At 35.4% G+C, this 22298-nt stretch overlaps 1 protein-coding gene across 1 annotated transcript; it reads right to left on the reverse strand.

Annotated features, from left to right (window-relative positions):
• Positions 1-164: 164 nt before the first annotated feature.
• On the reverse strand, positions 165-22298 carry LOC149820116 (putative phospholipid-transporting ATPase 9). Its single transcript, XM_089983338.1, has 11 exons — positions 21448-22298; positions 19392-20743; positions 19191-19301; positions 18744-19020; positions 18566-18654; positions 18353-18461; positions 2347-2562; positions 2132-2257; positions 1832-1930; positions 1555-1746; positions 165-1083 (listed from the first exon to the last, which is right to left on the reverse strand). Exons 1-11 carry the CDS (start codon positions 21841-21843, stop codon positions 445-447), a joined length of 3606 nt encoding a protein of 1201 aa, XP_089839464.1. The 5' UTR covers positions 21844-22298; the 3' UTR covers positions 165-444.

Here is a 22298-nt window from a genome sequence, read left to right on the forward strand (position 1 = left end):
TCTTATTAATAACACACCCTCTCTCTCTCTCTCTCTCTCTCTCTCTCTCTCTCTCTCTCTCTCTCTCGACAAAGCTTGTCTAGAAGCCACCTCATCGGTTCAACTTGAGGCTAATATCCTTGATGCTCCTGATATAGTTCCCAAGATGCGCCAGGATCCTGCAGTTAAATATGAAATTTTATTTCATGAATACAAAAAATTACAGGGTGGGGCGATTTGCTACACGACCACTTGAAAAAAAGGTGCATCCCAATTAAAAGGGTGCGACAAAAATTTCTACTCGTATACAATATCCGAGACTTGATGGCTTTGCTCTTTTCGTTGCTCTGCTTCTTATGACAGTTTTGAATCCATCACTTCAGGGACCAATGGCAGCATCATGTAGAGCTCAAAAGCCGAGCGAGCCACTTATGAAATGTATCGGGTACATAACAGCCATGACCTTCAAGTGATCATTTCCTCTCGTGAAGCGTCTTTTTTGCTATTGGCTTTTGCTTCTCGTCGTGCACTGAAACCAACTATATTTAACCGGGCAGAGCTCGATCTCACCATCTCACAATATTCAGGATCATCACATTTTCTTTCCACTTTTATCTGTTGAATTATTTCATGGTACATGGGGAAGAATTTCATCTGCAAGGATGAATATGCAACGTATGGAATGAGAGCAGAGACAACTATAAAGACAGTAACAAGCCAGAAAGAAGGTGCAGGCCCACAAGCTTCGATGAAAACTTTGTATGCAGTAGTAGAAAATGTTGGTGTCATTGAACCATAGGCCAGAAGGAAAAGATACCATATCGCGATACTTCCCCATATAAACAAATGCTGTATCCACGTGAAGTAGCTCACTGCAAGTGCCATTTGACAGTTCACAGTCCATACTATGCACGTGTACATAATTGTTCCAAGGATTTCCCTTCCCACAACTTCACCACCTATACGAAAAGCCTGAAGTCTAAAGGCACTTGTTGACAAAAAAAAGACAATTATGGCACTGCAAACACCATTTAGCATCCAACTGAGTATCCGAAGCCAACTGAACAGGACATTCTGGACCCCCTCTTGGTATAACAATGGAAACTGCATGCAAAATAACCAGGAAAAATTTTTGAGTACTAATACTCAATACTTGATGGATTAGGATTAAAAGTTCTATCCAATTCAACAATGTAGTTGAGAATGTCTTGACATTCCAGCTGTCAAGAATTGGAGATATGGAAGCAGCACCTATATAAAAGAGAGCAACAAAAGCATTTGCTGGGTAGACAAGAATAAAGGAGAATTTCGATCGACTGCAACATGCTCTGAGCAAACAAGGAATCATATATCACTTGTATCTCAGCAACATTGATTTTGTATTACTAAAATTAGCCCACATTTTTAAACCAGGCACTCACATCATTGTTCACCATCTGATGGGATGTAGAAAACAATCGTTTGCACATTGCAACTTTATCTAGGAATACCTTTAACCATAGATTTTCCCAAGATCGAACTCATGGTATTGTTTCATAACAATTAAATTTAACCATTTTCAAGTTATTGACTTACCTGGAGACAAAATCGTGCTGAAACATCTTGGTCAAAAACACCCAAGGCAATCACAGGAAGCGATGTGAAGAAGACATTGTAAAGCGACAAATACCAATCATTATAGGCAGGTTGACCTGAGAATGATGCACAAGCCTCGTACAGAAAAAGTGTGAAACCAAATGCAATGTTCTTATAAAAGAAGTAGCATATCTGCAAAGCATCAGCAACAACATATTACTACAGAAACTCAAGGTGTTGGAACGTTTAAGGAGTTTAAATCTGTAAATGGATATACCATTGAAGAGATCCTCCTGTAACACCAATGCCCATGGACCAGCAGTAAACGCTCCAGAAAACGAAACTGGGCAATAGCTATATCACTGGACATCACTGCCTGATATTTTGAAGCAGCACATATGATCAAAGATCGAAAAAGAGAACAGAAAAGGAAAAGAAACCAAGAAGGTAGTTACTTAATGGGAAAGAAACAAAGCAGTGGATGAAAGGAAAGATACAAAGAATAGTAGATATTTACAGCTTGGATCAAAGTGATGCACCCCGGACATGAAGAGTGGAAAACTATAGTACAACCTACCTGCATTCCTTCAATACCGCTAATCCCAACCCCGATGTCTGCTTCTTGGAGCATGCCCACATCATTGGCTCCATCACCAATGGCTAATGTTGTCTTGTCTGTTCTTTCTTTAACCAGCCTTGTGACCTGAATAATTTTTATATTCAATTTAGGTTTCTGAGTCAAACTATTGATAAGATATAGCATAACATAATGATTTGAGAAAAATCATTAACAAGTGCTTTCTGTTTGGGGGATGAACGACAGCAAATAACTGATGCACAGCTTATTGCGAGCTCAAGAAATTTGTTTTTGACGTCTTCTTCAAGAGCAAATGCCAACGACTTTCCATCAATTATCAATGCAAATGCAAATGCATCTGTGCTTTCCGCCAAAGAAACCAATTGAGATTTCCCTGCATTTATCTGTTGGACTATGCTTGCCTTTGATGCCTGACAAAATCATCCAAATTGACGAGTTAAAAGCTGCAGCTAATTAACAATAGAACCACAAAACTGATCTCATCCAAGGAGTTGCATCAAAAACAAGATTCTGTTGCTAAAAAGGGATGACCCAGAGACCGAAAGTCTAAGAATCACACTCATCAAGAGAAACAACAAAATCGAAATGCTAATAAACAAAATACAATGTCCATAAAGGTCAAATTCAGTATTTTCAAATTACTGTTATAAAAAAAACATGGTCAAATTACTGTTACAAGTGTGAAGCTTTCAAACTGTGGCAAAATGCCCAACAAAAGCATACATGGTTAAACTGTCATACAGACCTCGACCGCTAGACAGACGTTTTCTAATAGGAAGTAATGATCATACTATGAAACAAGGCCATGGTATACTTCATATCTTTATAGCTGTCAAAAAATGCACAGATGTTTTCCAATAGAAAGTAATTATTGTTAAATTGTATATATATATATATATATATATATATATACATTTTTTCTGTTTATGTAAACTGAAATAACCATAAGGGGTATTTCAGTCATTTCACATATGTAATAGGTGTCAGCCTAATAGAGCCTGATTATTCTTTTTCATTTCTTTCTTTTTTATTGTTTTTTCATTATAGTTGTTGGGGCAGCAGCCCAAGTAGTCGTTGGGCAGCCCCCGGCTCCTCTCATTTGTATTATAAATAGGGGTTCTCCCCCTTGTATCTTTTAATGCTTTCTTAAACATTTGTTAATCCAATCCTATATTTTTTACTTGTTTTGTTGGCTCTTTGTGGCTTTTATGTGCATGTGTTGTGCTATTGAGTTTATTCTCATTTTTTTTATTGTATTATCCCTTTGAGGTTTAGTGCTTGGGCACTTCTTTTGCATTCTTGTTGAACCTTATTAGGTTCTTTATTGTATTTCTGCTTGTTTCATTATATGGTATCAGAGTTTAAGACTCTTGGGATTGTGCAAAATCTTCTCCAAAGATCGTGGTAAATTGGTTGCTTGGCAAAGATTCTTCATACTCCAAAGATCAACATGGGGGAAAAAGAATTCATGACAGTGATCGCATTCAAGCTAAACAACTGTAACTATTTGATGTGTGCCACCGCCATAGAGCATCATATTAAAGGCAAAAAGCTATGAGGGGTATGTGAGTGGTACTACATATGAACCACAACTTATACTCACCAAAAGGATGGTGACCAAGTCAAAGTTCTTAATGATGAAGAAAAGGAAAATGCACTAAAAGAATATCACATCAAAGTGGAAGATTAGGAAGCCGAGAATGCCCGAATTCTCTCTTGATTTCTTAATAGTATGGATCTCAAAAGTACAAGTATAGTCAAATTCAAAGAAACATATGATGCTTAGATTTTTTTCAAGAATATGTTCGTGCAAAAAAATTTGGCACGGAAATATTTTCTTCAAGAGAAAATTCAGATGATTAAGCAAGGGGATAAGAGTGTAAGAGACTAGTATGATTCTCTCTCACCTCTTTGGGATGAATTAGCTTTGTTTGAGCCTAAGTGGGATGGCCTCGCGATTAAAATGAGGCAAAAACAACTTACAAAGGAACACTTGTTTATGTTCCTATTCGGGTTAAGACCCAAATTTGAGTAAGTTAGGTCCATTATTTTATATAGGACCACTACCACCTCTCTTGATGATGCTCTTTGAGAGGTGTACCAAGCTAAGACCCGACTTGGCATGACTAAAGGGAGTGAAGAGGTTCTAGCCATGTCAAGACCCGACAACCATGTTAAAGCATACAAACCTCCTCATTTTTTAAAAAATAACAATGGAGGAAACTATAAAGGAGGGAGGAGAGTCATTTGCCACTTTTGCCAAGAGCCAGTGTCCCAAGCTCAATAAGAAGGTAGCACCTGTTGAAGAAACTCCCAAAAAGAGTGATGAAACTATCATGAAAGGAGATCTTAAGGATTCTATTCACCATCTAACTAAAGCACTACAACTATTCCTCAAGACTTCCTCTACATTTACTTTTCGTGTCGTCGTAGTTACTTTCTTTCCTCCAGGTACACTTTCTTGACTCTAGTGCCTCCTTTAGAATCCCTCTTGTCTGAATGCACAAAATCTTTTTATAATTCTTGTGTTTCTACGGCCGATGAAACTAATTTAGAAATTAAAAGTATTAAAACCTTTCAACCATTTCAAAATAATTTCAAGTACCTAAAGTTAGAGTTGTTCCAAAACTCAATTCAAATTTATTATCCCTTTCTTAAATTTCGAATTATGGGAATGAGGTCTCCTTCTCATCAAAAAAATATTGGGTGCAGGATCGTTAGTTAGAGAAGCTGATTGGGGAAGGCAATAGGAGGAGAAATCTCTACTACATAGATTTTCTTTTTCTTAAATAATCATTTTGTAATTTGTTAAGGAAAAAGATATTTTTGTGTAGCATCAAAGATTAGGTCACCCTAATGTATCTAAGTTATCTCTTTTTTTATTTTTGAAAAGCTCTTGTATAAAAGAGTTCATATGTAATGACTATATTCTTGGAAAAATGAAGAAAATTTTGTTTGGCTCTAGAACTTTTTTTCTACTAAACTTTTTGAACTTATACATTCGGATGTATGGGGACCAACTCCAGTCATGCCAAAGAGAGGCTATATTATTATGTTATATTCATTGGTGATTACACTAGGTATATTTTGATTTATTTCCTTAGGCAAAAATCTGATGTATTCTCATGTTTTCAAGAATTTCACAATATTGCACAAAACCAATATAGTCATTTTTTTATCAGACTCAGGGGAGAATACTTGTCCAATGATTTCAAAATTTTTTTGAAAGAAAGATAGATTTCACATCAAAAATCTTGTTCAAACATCCCTGAACAAAATGGTTTAGCTGAGAGAAAACATCGTCATATCATTGAAACTACGAAAACTTTGCTTATCTCAAAAAATGCTCTAAAAAGTTTGGGGCTGAAGGTGCCCTAACTATGGTATACCTTATTGATTGTATGCCTTCATGATCTTTACAAAACATATCTCCAATTGAAAAACTTTATCAATCTTTTCCAGATTTGAGTAGTTTTCTAGATTTGAGTAGACTAAGAATTTTTAGATGTAAATGCTTTGTACTTATTAAAAAAAAGAAAAATTATCCCCCAAAGCCCTTGAATGTGTGTTTCTTGGTTATGCCAATAACCAAAAAGGATATAGATGCTACGATAAGAAAAATGACATTATATATATCAAGAAATATAAATTTTCTAAGCCTAAGGATGACCTTGAGTATTCCTTTTTATTTGATTTATTGCTTAAAAAGGCTTCTGATGAAATTATACATGATGATGATCTTGATGATATGCATATTTCATGATTCTAGTGTTCCAAAGAAGGATACCCATCATGACACTAAATTTATTCTAGAAGAACTAACTCTCCATGTGCACTTGATAGGTATTCTCAAAACCAAAATCTACGGAGAATCTAGTATTAGGAAATCTAACAGAACTTCAAGACTTCCTAAAAGGTTTGTGTCATATGAGAGTTTTTCACCTACATATAGAGCATGTCTTATATCTATCCATTCCTTTTATGAACCCTCAACCTACAAAGGGGCCAAAGAAATTTCAGAATGGATCGATGCCATGAATCTAGAGTTAGGGGTTCTTGAAAAGGCCAAAACCAGATAAATTCAACCTTAACCTATAGAGAAAAAAACAATAAAATATAGGTGGGTATATAAAGTCAAAACCAAAGGGGATGAATCATTAGAAAGATATAAGGCTAGGTTGGTGGCCAAAGGATATTCCCAAGAGTATAGGATAAACTATGAAGAGATGTTTGCTCCCATAGCGTATGACTAATGTTAGAACACTCATTGCCTTAACATCCATTAGAAAATTGCTTATTTATCAACTTGATGTCAAGAATGGCTTCTTGAATGGGGACCTAAATGAGACATTGTACATGGGTCCTCCTCTTGGTTTTGAGATTGACAGAGAAAAAGTTTTTTGGTTAAGGAAAGTTTTGTATGGGCTTAAGCAAGCTTCCAAAGCTTGGTATGATAGGTTTAACAATGTTATGTTAAACTTAGATTATAAATAATGGCATACTGACATTGCTCTTTTTGTCAAAGATTGTACTGATATTGTTATACTTCTGTTATATGTTGATGATATGATTATTACAGGAAGTGACAAAAATGAAATTGGTGAAATTAAACAGATTCTTAAAAAATATTTTTATATGTCTGACCTTGGTTTTTTATGATATTTCCTAGGTATTGAAGGGACTTATTCACCTAGATGATATAATTTGTCTCAAATGAAGCTGGCCGCAGATATTGTTGTCAAATTTGAAATTTCTGATGATAAGAATGTTGACATGTGAAAGTTGTAAATGCAAAATTAAGATTACAGGATGAAACTCCTCTCGAAGATTCAACTCCGTACTGACAACTGATTGGATCCATGACCTACTTATCCATCACAAGACCAGACATTGCTCATGCGGTACACTTAGTCATTTCCAACACGCACCATCTACGGTGCATATAAGTGTTCTGCGAATTATCAGATATATCAAGAATTCTATAACCCAAAGGGCTATTTTTATCCTCCTCTTCTTCTTTAGATTTAATTGCTTATATTGATGCAGATTGGGTAGGTAATCCTAATGATAGAGTTTCAACTACCGGTCTTTATGTGTTTTTAGGAGACTCTTATTGCTTGGAAGAGTAAGAAGCAACAGAAGGACTTTCTACCATCCACTAAAGTTGAATATTGAGACACAACAACAACTAATGGAAATTATCTAGTTGAGGAGTCTTTTCAAAGATATGGGCTTAGTTATCTCTAGTCCTTCGAAGTTGTACTGTAATATCGCGTATTTTTCACACTTAGTTAAATTTGAGATTTTCGAAAATTTGGCTAAGTATAGAAGAAAAATCAATAGATTCTCAATTTTAGGCCGATGCTTTTGAGTCTGGGCTTGGCCAAGGTCTCATTGTCAAAGACTAAACGAGTCACTTAAAACGTGAGAAAAAGTTTATGTTTTACTTTTAAATTAAAGCGAAATTTGGTTATTTTCGAGCGAAATTCAAAATTTATATTCAAGTTATATATCGTTGGATGCATCTCAAAATTATAAGCGTAATGGTATTTTACTTTTCTGAATTTGGGCTACGATTGGCCCGAAGATCACATTTTTTTAAAAAAGGAACAGCCTCGACAGGCTGAATCAGAATTTAGATCGAATTGGATCCTATGGGTTTGATCCAAATTAATATGGATCTAGACTCTATCCAAGATCCATATTAATCTTGAATTGATCCAACCCAAGACCCATTTGGATTTTTGGAGATGGATTTGGATCTTGAATCCGGATCCAAATCCATGCCCAATGAATTTTCAACTTTAAATTCAGTAGATACCTTTAAATTGAAGTTAATTAGTATTAAGAAGTCTCCCAAGTTAATATGGTAACTTTTGGAAGCTTTCGTGATTCTAAGCACTCTTAAAGGGAGAGATGATTTAGCTATGCCTGCTTAAGATTGAAATTCATGAGCATATGCATACCAGAAATTTTTATGTATACTCCACCATGAATCTCCATGTGCACATCGTAACATGCCTTCACCTGAATATAACCTGCACACGTAATTACATCTATAAAAGAAAAGGAGAACCTTTGCATATGCCCCCGTGGGCAGTCGACTGTTGGCATGGGGCTACAGGCAAGCCTGGGCAGCCGAGTGCAGCCCGACTGGCCAAGCATGACCAGACTTGGCCACACCCTAACAGTAGGCCCAGCTGAATCCATTCAGCTGGCCTGGCCTGCCACACCTTCGAAGCCCAGCCGAGTCATGTAATAAAAAAAATATATAAATATATTTTAACACCCTTGTGTTGTTTAATCTGGATTTCAAGGTTCAATAAGTGTGTTAATATTCCAATTTTTTTTCTAAGTATGGTGGGTTGATTCTTATGCAGGCAATGAATGATATTTACACAGGCTTTTACGAGTTATATCATGTTTGTCTTAAGTCTTATTGTGATCGACTATTATATACATACATAATCTGTAATGTCGTGTGCTTACAATATGTACTTATGTGTTCTCATGCTTGCTTGATAAATGAAAGCATATAAATAGCATGGTGGGGCGAACACATGCATATGAATGTCTTGAATCATGAACGTCTCTAAGTTTACATATATGAATGTGCATTGGGAAAGCATGTGAAATCATTGCATAAATGGCATGTTGTTATGATTTTTGTATATAATGCATCAATATCGAATAATGGATCATTGTGGGTTGTGTTAGCCTTGAGCTTGGGTTGCTCCTTCTTTACATGTTTTAATGCATCGCAAAAGTCACATTTGATATTGTTTCTCTGTACTGCGTTGTTCTATGTTTTTTACAAGCTGTGGTCCCGTAATGAGCCTAGCATATGGATATGCGAACATGTGTTATTAGTTTTGGCACGTAGAATTTCAAATTTATGGAACGAAAATTAATAACAAGATAAAGAAAAAGAACAATGTAATCTACGCTTCATTGATGTTCCTTTTTAGTAAAGGAATCTTAGACACTGCAGTTTTAGAGAACCGTGAGGATACTAAAACTCTGTTGTATTATTGTATCCCTGAACCCGATATTGAGGTTCTTCTCCTGGCCACGGTTTTAGGGAGAATCTGTCACTTTATCTGAGGGTGGTGTGTAGACACAGTTGCTATTTTGGTATACCAAAAAAGTGACACTTATGAATGTGGATGTTTCTGGTGTCCCGAGATTAGATTTTTATGTCTAAGGTTTCGAAGGTTGTTTCGGTCGAGGGCTAAGTTTGGAACCCAGTAATAAAATACAAATTGTGTGGTAAGCTACAACTGAGGACCCACTTGACCTCAAGAAATTTTACCTGTTTGGAGTATCCGCGGACAACGGTAATAAAAAAAAGAAACTTAAATTGTGTGAATTTAATAGGGACATGCATATGAAAAGAAAAATCTGATAAGAGATAATAATTTATTCATGCACGTGCGCTAAAATCATGCATATTTCTGCTATGCATTAGATCATGCATATTTACTCGTTTCCTTGTGATATATTAGTGATTGCATGATATTACATGATAATTGTCCTTAAGGCTTAATTGATGTTCCATATTGCTTAAATGATTATTTGAATTCTGAATTTGTCACAACCGCATCCTTTTAAAATATAGCATGAATCTTATTTGTGTGTTTTTTTACTTATTTGTTTCATTAGAGGGATTCGTATGCAGAATTCTTTGGATTCTAACACCCCTACTTTTGTGTTTTTCGCAGCCTCAGAGGCCCAGTAAGACGACTTGCTTTCGAGATGAGTTACGAGGGAACCACACAACTGTTTGGCAAATTTCTTGGGACAGTGTGGCTCTTCTTTCTGCTGTATTTATATTTATTTGCTTATGTCTCAGACTTTATGCACTTTAATAAATAAAGTTTGTGTTTGGTTTGGTTTAGAAGATGGGTATAAGATCACTTGTGGTCGTGGATGTATTGTAACTGTAAAGGCCCCGGGTCTCTGAGAATGTTTTCGCACTTGAAAAAAAAAATTATCACTTTTTCATGGGTATGAGATGAGGTCGTTACATGTACAGTGACAATAAGAGTACTATCTACATTGCAAGTAACCACACCTTCCATGAATGAACCAAGCATATAGAGATAGACCGACACTATGTCCGCGAGAAATTTTTTTGAGAGACTATTGAACTGCCTTATGTGACTTAGGAATGTCAGTAGACGGATTTCTTCATTAAGGCTTTGGCTTCACCTCGTTTTTATCTCTTCTTAGCAAACTTTTTGTGATCACACCGTAAGTTTGAGGGAAAGTGTTATATATATATAACTGAAATACCCATCAGGGGTATTTCAATCACTTCACGTCTGTAATAGGTGTCAGCCTAGTAGAGGCTGATTATTCTTTTTTATTTTTTTTCTTTCTTTTTTTTTGTTTTTTCATTATAGCAGTTGGGGCAGCAGCCCAAGTAGTCGTAGGGCTGTCCCCAATGGTCATAAATATGACCGTTGGGGGCTATCCCAACAACTAGTTGGGCAGCCCCAGTTCCTCTCATTTGTGTTATAAATAGGGGTTCTCCCCCTTGTATCTTTTAATGCTATCTTAAGCATTTGTTAATCCAATCCTATATTTTTACTTGTTTTGTTGGCCCTTTGTGGCTTTTATGTGCATGTGTTGTGCTATTGAGTTTATTCTCATTTTGTGATTGTATTATCCCTTGGTGGATTAGTGATTGTGCACTTTTGTATTCTTGTTGAACGTTATTAGGTTCTTTATTGTATTTCTGCACTTCTTTCATTACAATTATTACACTAGGAAACAAGGCCATCTTATACTTGGCATCGTTGTAGCTGTCAAAAATGAGTTCTTAAACCATAAGGTATACCATAAACCAAGGTTGACATTTTACAATAATACAATGAGATCCAAATATTATTGGGTTTAAAACACTGTTAGCAAAAGGTCCATTGACAATTACTATGCATGGTAAAATCAATGTTTCAGCTTGGAACTAGGCCCAGCCTAGCATTTGGACATCAACCCAAATCATCAAACTAGCAGTCCATAAGAGGCAGTATTAGGAGCACCAAATTTTTAAGTTTTAGTAGTCTAACTGGATATTTAGATTATTTGTCCAATTTCTTCATTATAATATTATCTAAAGTTAGTTCAAGATCGATGATTGTGAATTGTTATGTACATTTCTTTTGTTAAACAGGTTTTTTGTTAGTTTGTACCAAGTCTCCATCCAGCAAAAACCTGCTTTAATAGCATCTACATCCATAGGTTATCCACGGTGTCTGCCTTCACAAGCATCTTTTCGCCTTCTGGATATGTTCTTTTGGATTTCCATTGTGATTTTGTCCATCTTGCTTATTGTAGCATCACACACACACACACACACATTATATATATATATATATCATGGTTTCCAAAGCCACGAGTGGCAAACTTTTTTTTTTTTTTACTTTTTTTGCTGATCTAGCCCTTCAGATATGATACTACATGTTTGGTTTAGTAGGGACCTTGGACATGTTTCCTTGATGTGTATGTCGGATTTTCCAAGGGTTGAAAAATCAATGTCCTACAATATACTGAATTCTCATTCTCTAACAAAACCATATTTTTACATCGAAAAAATACGATCCAAGGGTCAATTATATATATGAGCAGGTGGTAGCTGCCTACCGCCAGCCTACCGGGCTTTCAAAAGTTTTGTTCTCACATTTTTCTTAAATATGACCTGAAAGATGTGTCCTACATGCTTGAATTTATATGAATCAACTCTTGGATCATCTGATTCCGACATGCAAGTAGGTTTTATAAGGTTTAAAAATCAATAGTTTAAGATATATCAAAATATTCAAGGCTTAAAAAATCATATTTTTTATCAAAAAAACATGATCTAAGTATTTTTTCCTAGAAAATCAACCATACCGAACACATCTGCAGGGTCAGATTTGTGAAAAACAACCTAAAAACACATTTTTGCTGGTGATAGGCTGGCGCCTATAATATATACACATTCGGTAATGGTGTCATTATGTACAAACGCCTCTAGATCTCCATGCGCAAGTTGTTTTGAACCAATCTGATCTCATGGATGGATTCAGCATGTTCAAAATAGTGGAAACTATCATTTAGACCATGTATGTTATGACCTGGGGAAGTATCATGCATTGTAGGCCGTCGGACGACTCAAGAGCCGATTCCCACCAAGTAAAAATGCAAATCACATCTGTAAGGTTAGTTTCATGAAAAACAACCAAAAAAAGAAAAAAAGAAAAAGAAAGAGGTGTTTGCACCTCATGTCGCTATTACCAAATATATATATATATATATAGAGAGAGAGAGAGAGATGCACATACATATTGGTTCCTCCTACCATCCATATGGTGTGGAGGATGCTGATTTTCAATGTTCTAAGTCATGTTTTGCAAATCAGACCTTACAGATGTGTTCATCATGAATTATTTGCTAGGAATCAGCTGTTGGATTGCATTTTAATGATTAAAAAAATACAATTTTGCGAGCTTTAAAATTTATGAAAATTTTGGATCATTGATTTTTAAAGTCTTATAAAAACCTACTCACATGTCATATTCGGGTGAAACAAAAGTGGATTCCTGCTCAACAAACCATGTAGATCACATCGGTAAGGTCAGATTAGAAAAAATAAACTAAAAAAGGAAAAAATTGGGAAATCAAAATTGCCCATTCCGAGGAACCAAACATTCATATATATATATAGATATATATATATATATATAGAGAGAGAGAGAAATGGGTACGTGATAAATGAAATATGTTAAATGAAACGTGCTAAATGGGTTTTTCTGCTCTTCCGGTGTTTTTTTCGCAGTTTTGACCCCATAAATGTGTTGGGCATGGTCGATTTAAAAGGAATCGACACCTGGATCAAGCGTTTTCGATGAAAAAAATGATATTTGGAGCCTCAAAAATTTACAAAAGGTTTTGGACCATTGATTTTTTGAACATTATAAAAACCCACCCATGTGTCAAAATCGAACACTTCAAGAGCTGATCCCTATAAAATCAAGTACATAGATCACATTTGTACAGTCAGAATTTAAAAATAAAACGAAAAAAACCTGAAAAACTCATTTAGCACATTTCATGTAGCATATACCCACATATATATATATATTGTTAGAAAGTATGCGGAAATGAATTACAAGAATGCATAATGCATTCATAAGGTCCAACATTGGACAAACACAACCCCACAATGAGGAATAACAAAATGATCCACTAAGGGACACCACAATAAACCTACGAAGGGGCATAAGTTGCATATGTTTTATTGAATGAGGGCCTAAAAGGCCATTTCTTACATGAGGTAATACCCTTATATTTATACACAAAGGAGTGAGAGAAAGAGTGAGAGAGAGAGAGAACATTGGGAGGCCCAAAAGGGGACTCGTTGGGCCCCCAACGGTCACATTTGTGACCGTTGGGGGTCCAACGACTCCTTTGGTTGGGACCCCCAATGCAATGCATTAAATGCATTTTACAATAAATAAAAAATAAAAAGGAAAAAGAAAATGTAAAATAAAATACATGTAAAAAGATGTAAAAAATACTAAAATGCCCCTAATGGGCAGAATTACAAAATACCCTTTATCGGGTATGATGAGATAAATACATATATATGTATATATGATTACATATATTTTAACATCCCCCATCAAACTTTGCGTGGGGATAACGAGAAGTTTGAAGATACAAAAGGAGGGTTCCAGTCTTCAAAAAAATCATCAATGAAAGTCGCCAACATTATAGCACATGAAAGAACTTTGTATCAGCAGCCTTTAACTGTCTTTAATGATCATCCCCAAGCTCCTTTCATGATGTATCATAGATGCTTCATTCATCCCATCTTGAAGATCCTGTGGAACAAGCCAAAAGAACTCCAAGTAAAAAGTACCTTTGTATCTTAATCAAATAAGAGATATCAAAAAGTGGATAATAGACCATAACATTGATTAAGAAGGACAGTGATTCAAAAGATAATTTATGCATTTTGATTGAGTATTTATGCAAAACACGAATTAACCTTAAACATTGATAAAACACACTAAGTTCTTGAAGAAAGATAAGTGCACAAAGGCCACACTAAGAACATTTGACCACAAATATCTCCAAGAACCATATAAAAATGCCTTCAAAGATGTGCACTTCAAGCACCAACACCACAAAGGAATACGTGTGCAAAGACACACCAAGAACACTTGAATAAAAGTACCCAAAGGTACAAAGGGGACACCCACAAATGCAAAAGATTGGATTTCTTAGAATAGGTGAGCACTAAGGCTCCCAGAATCATTCTTACAAAGGTTTTTATCAATATTTGGAAGTAAGGAGTGTGTGCATGGAGAACACTCACAAGTGCACAAAGACACACAAAATATGAGATTTGTATTAAGATAAAGTATCTAAAAAGACAATGTTCACATAAGAACAAATTGCTCCCAAGGAAAGTGTACAAGAGCATACGAAAGAAAGCATGTTTAACGCACATAGATCACCAATAAGGAGACATTTTATCAACAAAAGATGAGTTAATGATTTCTCTCACATCTTAGAGAGAAGAAATTCTATGCCAAACAAATGTCATATGTGAACTTGCAAGGACATGATCTAAAAAACATTCACCCAAGAGTCAAGATAATGAGTGTTATTTTAGTAGAGAACCTTACACATTTAGGAACATCTCACTCAAATGATTGTAATTACAAAAACTCATTTTGCATATCAAATACAAATGTGGCCAAAACCATAACCACTTAATATGTAGATTAAATGCTAAAAAATCAATTTGATTTTAAAATATGCATATTAATGATATGATTTACTTGTATCTTTAAAAGACAAAATATGAATGAAATTTCACAAATTTCAACAATAGTTCATCCACTACAAGCAACTACCTCATTAGTCCTCCAAAACCCACAAATCAAGTGTATAAGCTACTAGAACAAGAACATAATCATAATGTCATTAAAGGCCAAAAGACACACACAAAAGTGTGTATAAACACCTCTTGTCTACATGTAATAATACTTGAAATGAGTGTATCAACGACAAGAACAATAGCATACACGCCAATATGGACCAAAAAGCATCTCTTATCTTCATAAAAAGATATTCAAAATCAAGTATGTTCAGCTACTAGAACAAGAGTATCAAGCCAACCATGAGCTAAAACAAATACATCTCTTGTCTAGATAAAATGACACTTGAAATGAGTGAAAGAAGTCAACCATGAGCATACATCTCAGCGACTAGAACAAGAACACAAATGCCAACATGGACTAAAATCACACATCATTGTGTGAATCAACGTGCCTTGTCTACATATAATAACACTTAAGACAAGTGTGTTCAACTACTAGACCAAGAAAACGAGGCCAACAAAGGGCTACCAACACACAAAGGTGTAATAAAAATCTTGTCTACATATGATGACACTTAGATAAGAGTTATAAAAGGAGAAGACTTTTGAGGCAATAAGACTTGTAATGACAAACATTTAACAAATTATCAATTTCAATATATCTTAAAACACTTATGGTTTCAAACTTTAGACATCCATCACATGTATACATAATTAAGAGCATTCATAATAAAATCAATGGCCAAAATAAACGAGTGACACACTCATAATTAGATATCACATAACAAGTCATTTTAGAGTCAAACTACAAGTTGACAATCTAAAATGACATAACACGAGGTGCACATAACTCACCTCAACAAACATCCCTAATATAACAATAATAAGGTCGAACAAATGATGCATTAAATAACAACATGTGATGGACAAATATAAATGTCATAAAAAGGCAATAAACACTTAAGGGAATCATTTAAAAATAGAAGTTTTTACAAAGAGGACCGATTAAAAATCGAATCAAAGGTCCAATATAATCAATCACAACAATATGCCTCATAACAACAATTTTGCATAAACACGAATTATGCTTAATCATGATCAATTCTTTAATTTATACCAAAAAAGACTTATCATGAAACATTAAGCAAATGATGCATATGAAAATTCTACATCATGTAAGAAGAGGAAGCTCACGAAAGCTCTCATAATACAACATGCTCAAAAAGGCATACATAAAATAGAGAAAATATCTCATTAAAGTGGGATAGAGCCCACACAAGAAGATGATTTTGAATGCAATAGGTTCAATAATTAACCAATAAACATGCACATAAAGTGCGAGTACACACACCCACTAAGGGATGAAGCCAAAAGAAGGTTATGAAATCATTTATCATAATGCAATCATATTTTAGAAAACATTGAGTTATCATGTAATGAAGCAAGGTGGTCTTCCACAAATGTTCTTCGAACACTCAAAAAGAGGTGTCTAAAAGACACTTTAAGCAAAACCCATAAAAAGGGTAAAAGAGGAACAACACACATGAATAAACAATTTTATTTATGTAAAAGAATGCTTAAAAAGCATTACAAAACAGTTATCAAAATATATTCACGACAATCTAGAGAAGAAAAATCTAGAACCATTCTCAAACATTGAGAACATCTTAATGCTATCAATTGTAATACAAAAATACATATTTTCAAAAGATGACACAAGAGAGTTTTAACAAGGAACCAAGGCAGATGCATAGATAAAAGAAACAATATGAGAGACTAAGTGCATACATTCTCATAGAAAAAGCACTCATGCAATAATTAAAGCCATATGTCTCATAAAATAAACATGCTTTCAATCAAGTTTAAGCATATATGCAAATGATTATATAAAATTTTACATTTTGAAGCATGTAACGAATCGAGAATTTCAAACATGAATATGCATGTCTATCAAGGATGAAATACAAATTGTATTTTGACGATTATCATATATGTGTGTGTGTGTGTGTGAAAAACAAGTTTATATTTTATAAAATAAGACATCATTATCAAATCATTAAGATAAGACAATGATTGACGAAAGATCTAGAATAAATAATTCATGGTTATATATATATACATATATATATGTATATATATATATATGTATATATATATGTATATATATATGTATATATATATATATATTAGAGTTATTTTCAAAAAAAGGCTTCAAGATTCAAAACATACTACATATATCTAGTTTCCTTAAATAAGTTCAATGATGGTTAAAATACTATTTTAGAAAAAATCATACATTTCCATACATTTCCTTTCAAAACATACTATATATAGATATATATAGATATATATGTTTACATATATATCAATATATATATATTCAATGGTAGAAAAAAAAACAAGTGTTTTTCTCATGTGTAATGCATGAGCTAAATACTTGAAAAGTGTAAGAATATATGCCAAGTAATCCCAAGTAGAAGGAAGAGAGATAAGAGATAACAAATACTTCATCAAAACGTAAAGAAAGAAAAGAGGTAACAAAAACTTCACCACTTTTTCGATTTTTTGAACATCACGCTTTCTGATGCACCGAAGGACTAGCTTGATTATAACCATGCTCTGATACCATGTTAGAAAGTATGCGAAAATGAATTACAAGAATGCATAATGCATTCATAAGGTCCAACATTGGACAAACACAACCCCACAAAGGGGAATAACAAAATGGTCCACTAAGGGACACCACAATAAGCCTACGAAGAGGCATAAGTTGCATATGCTTTATTGAATGAGGGCCTAAAAGGCCATTTCTTACATGGGGGAATACCCCTCTATTTATACACAAATGAGTGAGAGAGAGAGAACATTGGGAGGCCCAAAAGGGGACTCGTTGGGCCCCCAATGGTCACATTTGTGACCATTGGGGGTCCAACAACTCCTTTGGTTGGGACCCCAAATGCAATGCATTAAATGCATTTTACAATAAATGAAAAATAAAAAGGAAAAATAAAATGTAAAATAAAATATACGTAAAAAGATGTAAAAAAGACTAAAATGCCCCTAATGGGCAGAATTACAAAAATACCCTTTATCGGGTATGATGAGATAAATACATATATATGATTACATATATTTTAACATATATATCCTTTGTACTCATCAACTCTATATCCCAAGAACTAGTTTAATCTTACTAAAGACATTTGAAATTTTGAGGATATTTCATAGCATGGAAAATGATAGAATAAGTTGATAATTTTTTCATTGATTGAATAGGATAACATCATTAGTTTCCAAAATCATGATGAGAATCTGCAACTATTTACCTTTGCAATTGCATCTTTGTCTCCCTGTTTCTCCAACACATTGATATCTGGTGTATCCAAAGTGATGATTATCTGAACCATTCCTTGTCTGAGCAGACTACATGCAAAGCTGCAAATACTCAAGTAAAAAAATGTCTATGTAAATATGAAAAAGCATGCCATATGTACATCACAGAAAAAACCGTTTAAGATAATTATACATAGAAAATATACCCAATATTGATTGCAGTTTCCATCTTGTCTCCAGTCAAAATCCATATTTTAATTCCTGCTTGAGCTAGCTTGTCAATGCATTCAGGAACCTGTAATAAAACAGAAAACAAGATATAAATGCCAAAGGTAAAAGTAGAAATGACATGCCTAAATGCACTTCTTCGAGTCAGTTACTGACCCCCTTCTGCAGTTTGTCCTCCACAGCAGTTGCACCAAGAAGAATTAAATCCCTCTCTATCTTATCAGCCACTTCATCGACTCTTTCATCTCGATCTGCACTTACTGAATTCTTAGCTTGAAGAAATTCTTCACTGAAATTCTTGTAGTCTTCTTCATCAAGTTCACGATATGCAACAACCAGAGTTCTCAAGCCAGCATCAGCATATTCATTGATGTGCTCCCTCGTTTTCTCCTCAAATTCCCTCCCGTTTTTTGCAAGCCTTTCAAACATGACACTGATCATGAAAATTTAAACATATCAGATAAATTATGGTAAATAAAAAGAAAAACTTTTAAGCACCTATGGACACTCTTCTACCAACCAAACATTTTCACATAAAATAATGGTAATCAAATATTTCTTAAATTGTAACTGGTTTTCATGACTGACTGTCATGCCACAAACCTGTCAGCACCCTTAGAGAGAAGAAATATTTGATTTTCCTCATTTTCAACTATCACAGACATTCGCTTCCGAGAGCTGTTAAACTCTATAACATTCAACAGTTTATATGACCTGAAGAAAAGAAACTCAATCATCAACACAAGTAAGAAGGAAAAAAGGAAGCAGATTAGAAGAAAGAAGAACAGGCATCCCAGTTCTGACCTTTCAACTTTAATTCTAGATATAGGATCCAACTCATACAATGAGATGCTCGTCTGTGTCCTTTTGAAAAACTCAAAGCCCAACTCTCTTGCAGCAATGACAAAGGCAGCCTCATCTGGTGATTCAGCTTCATAAGAAATCTTGCCAGACTCTTCATCAACTTCAGGAATAGCAGTTTGACATATGGCCAATACACGAAAAAACTTCTGAAGGACATCTGAATGTGGCTCATTGACCCAGTTACCATTCATAATGCGTTCATCCTTAAAATTGAAGCCTTTAGCTGATGATTTTGTATCCACACTGTCATCATCTCCAGTTTCTGATGATGATATCTCTTGAGCAAGGGGTGATCCTTTTCTCTTAGCCATCGCTCTCTCAACCTCTGTTATGCCACGCCCATAAGCCACACCAGCTACAGAACACTTCAAGAACTCCATGGAGTTGCATGTGAGAGTACCTGTCTTGTCCGAGAGTATGGTGTCAACTTGACCAAGTTCTTCATTCAAATTTGATGTTCGAGCATATGCAGGCTTGTCATAATCTTCGTAGTACATTTTTTGATCTTGGTTGATGAAAATGCTTTGGAGTACTTTAACAATTTCTATGGACACATAGAGGGATATGGGGATGAAGTAGTTGTACAACATCAATGCCGTGAGGAAATGGAAAGCAGCTGCTATACCTTCCCTTTTAGGATCAAAGAATACAGTCGTATCATCTGGTCTGAGGTACCATCTCTTTATTTTCTCATTCTTGAGATCCTGACTGGTCCAGATTCCAAAAAAGACAGATCCAATAGCAGAGATCACAACTAACATGGAAAACAGAAAATAAATAATTTTATCCATTTTCCTTTCAATTTTACTCCTCTTGGAAGGTGGATCAGTAGAGTTCTGAATAACCTTGGTGTCATATCCAGTGAAGAGAACAACACCATAGATGTAGTCAGTGTTACGGAGCTTTGAATCTCTAAGAAGAATTTGCTGGGGTGAAAGAGGGTACTGTTCATCCCCAAAATACATGCTCCCCACAAAAGAGTAGAGGTATGCATTTGGGTCTTCACACTTGATCACTGCCCTGAACTGCTGGAAGCTAGATTCACCATGCAATTTAGAAGTTACTTCTAGTGCCTGTTTTAACTTCAAATTCGTCTCGCCATCAAGATTCATCGTCTCCACGTAACATATTGCATCATCATAACTGGATGAAAGCAACAGGAGATCAGCTGGAAAGAAATCGTCCTTCTCCACCTTCACAACATCTCCAACCTTCAATTTTTTCCATTCAGTATACTCAAAACTTCCATCTCCTTGGTTCACCTTTACCTTCCGATTGTTGACTTCAACATCCTGCAACACTTCCAGGCATTAAACTTCACATTTTTTTTTATAGGCAAGCTGGGGCTAGGCAGACCCCTACCAGATATCTCTTAAGCCCCATGTGGCAGAGGGATTCGAACCTGGGCCTTCAGCTTGGCACAGGACCCCGCTTACCACATGGGATACCACCTCGGTGGTATTAAACTTTACATATTGGTACCACAGATAATTGTCCAGCCACACAAGTTCTTCAAACGGTGAAGGTCAAATACTATATAGCCATTGCCAAGAACTTTTGAAAGGTCCGAGAACATGCTCTCTCTCTTTCCAATCCAGCAAGAATGAAAGGAAGGAACAAAGGACCAGTAAAACAGGATTCCTTTGTAACCTAATAAATTTCAGAGCAGATACATACATCCTGAACATGCCTATTTTGTCATACATCAACCTAACCCTGTGAATTTAATATCTGAAGCAGTTGTTTCCAATCTAAGAACTAAATCATATTATAACTAAAAACACTTGGCTGAAGGTGATATCTATTAAATACAAAACTTCTGCATGAACACCCTACCATGACACTAATTTTTATCATTAATTAATCAAAACACACACACACAGAAGAAGAAGAAGATTGTTTTAGTGAAAACAAAACTAGATGACAACACTATACGAATCGTTCAATCCCGCGAATACTAAAGCAGAAACAAAAAAAAGTTTCGTATAACATGTACCAGTTTGAATCTCCTCCAATCTTCCACAGCTTCTTTAAGCATGGTGGCCCCAATAACAAATAACAGAGGCAACAGAGCACTGACAGCAGTGTAAGGTGCCAATGGAGTGAACGCTAAGCAGCCAGCAAGAAGAAAATAGATGTTTGCCACCCTCCTGAATTGCTCAAACAATGACTTGGGTATGAACGTAGCCAACGTATACTTGGTGGTAGATACATAATTGGTAACATAATTGCGTTGCGCAGCTTCAGAACAGTCAGGATCGTTACAGAACACCACTCGCGAGAAACCCGGCCCCCCAATCTCTGAATGGTCGCTCTTCAGAGACGATTTGCCGCAGGCAAATGAGTAGATCTTGCTAAAATCCACCCTTTTCCTACCATCCCTGCGTCCCATCTCTTCAGATTCACAACACCCACCACCAAAAAAGGAAGGGAAATCGCTGATGCTATCTCAATATACCCTGTTGAAGCACTACTGGTGTGCTTACCCCACTACCACTTTTGCACGAAAAACGGAAAAAAATTATAGAAACTCAACCAAGGTAGGCCTGAAAAGGAGAGTTGTGTTGTGATAGGAGGAGGATGCTTCATGGAGTCTTTGGTATGAGGCAAGAAAAGGGTGAAGGAAATAGAAACAAGCGGGGAATCTGAGTGACTTCTTAGGGTTTAAGTGTGGCTTTTGATGCAAGGATGTCAAAATCTCAACCACCCTTATTCCCATCTACATCCCTCCCCTCAACCTCATACCGCCATCAGTAAATGAAAACTCATTTAATAAAAAATTTAAAAAAAATGAAAGAGCATGGGAGTGGATGAAGTAGATTCCTAGAATGGTAGACAGTCAATGAA

Source organism: Nuphar pumila, chromosome 12 (genome assembly GCF_984573655.1).
Source record: "Nuphar pumila chromosome 12, dmNupPumi1.hap1.1, whole genome shotgun sequence".
NCBI lineage: Eukaryota > Viridiplantae > Streptophyta > Magnoliopsida > Nymphaeales > Nymphaeaceae > Nuphar > Nuphar pumila.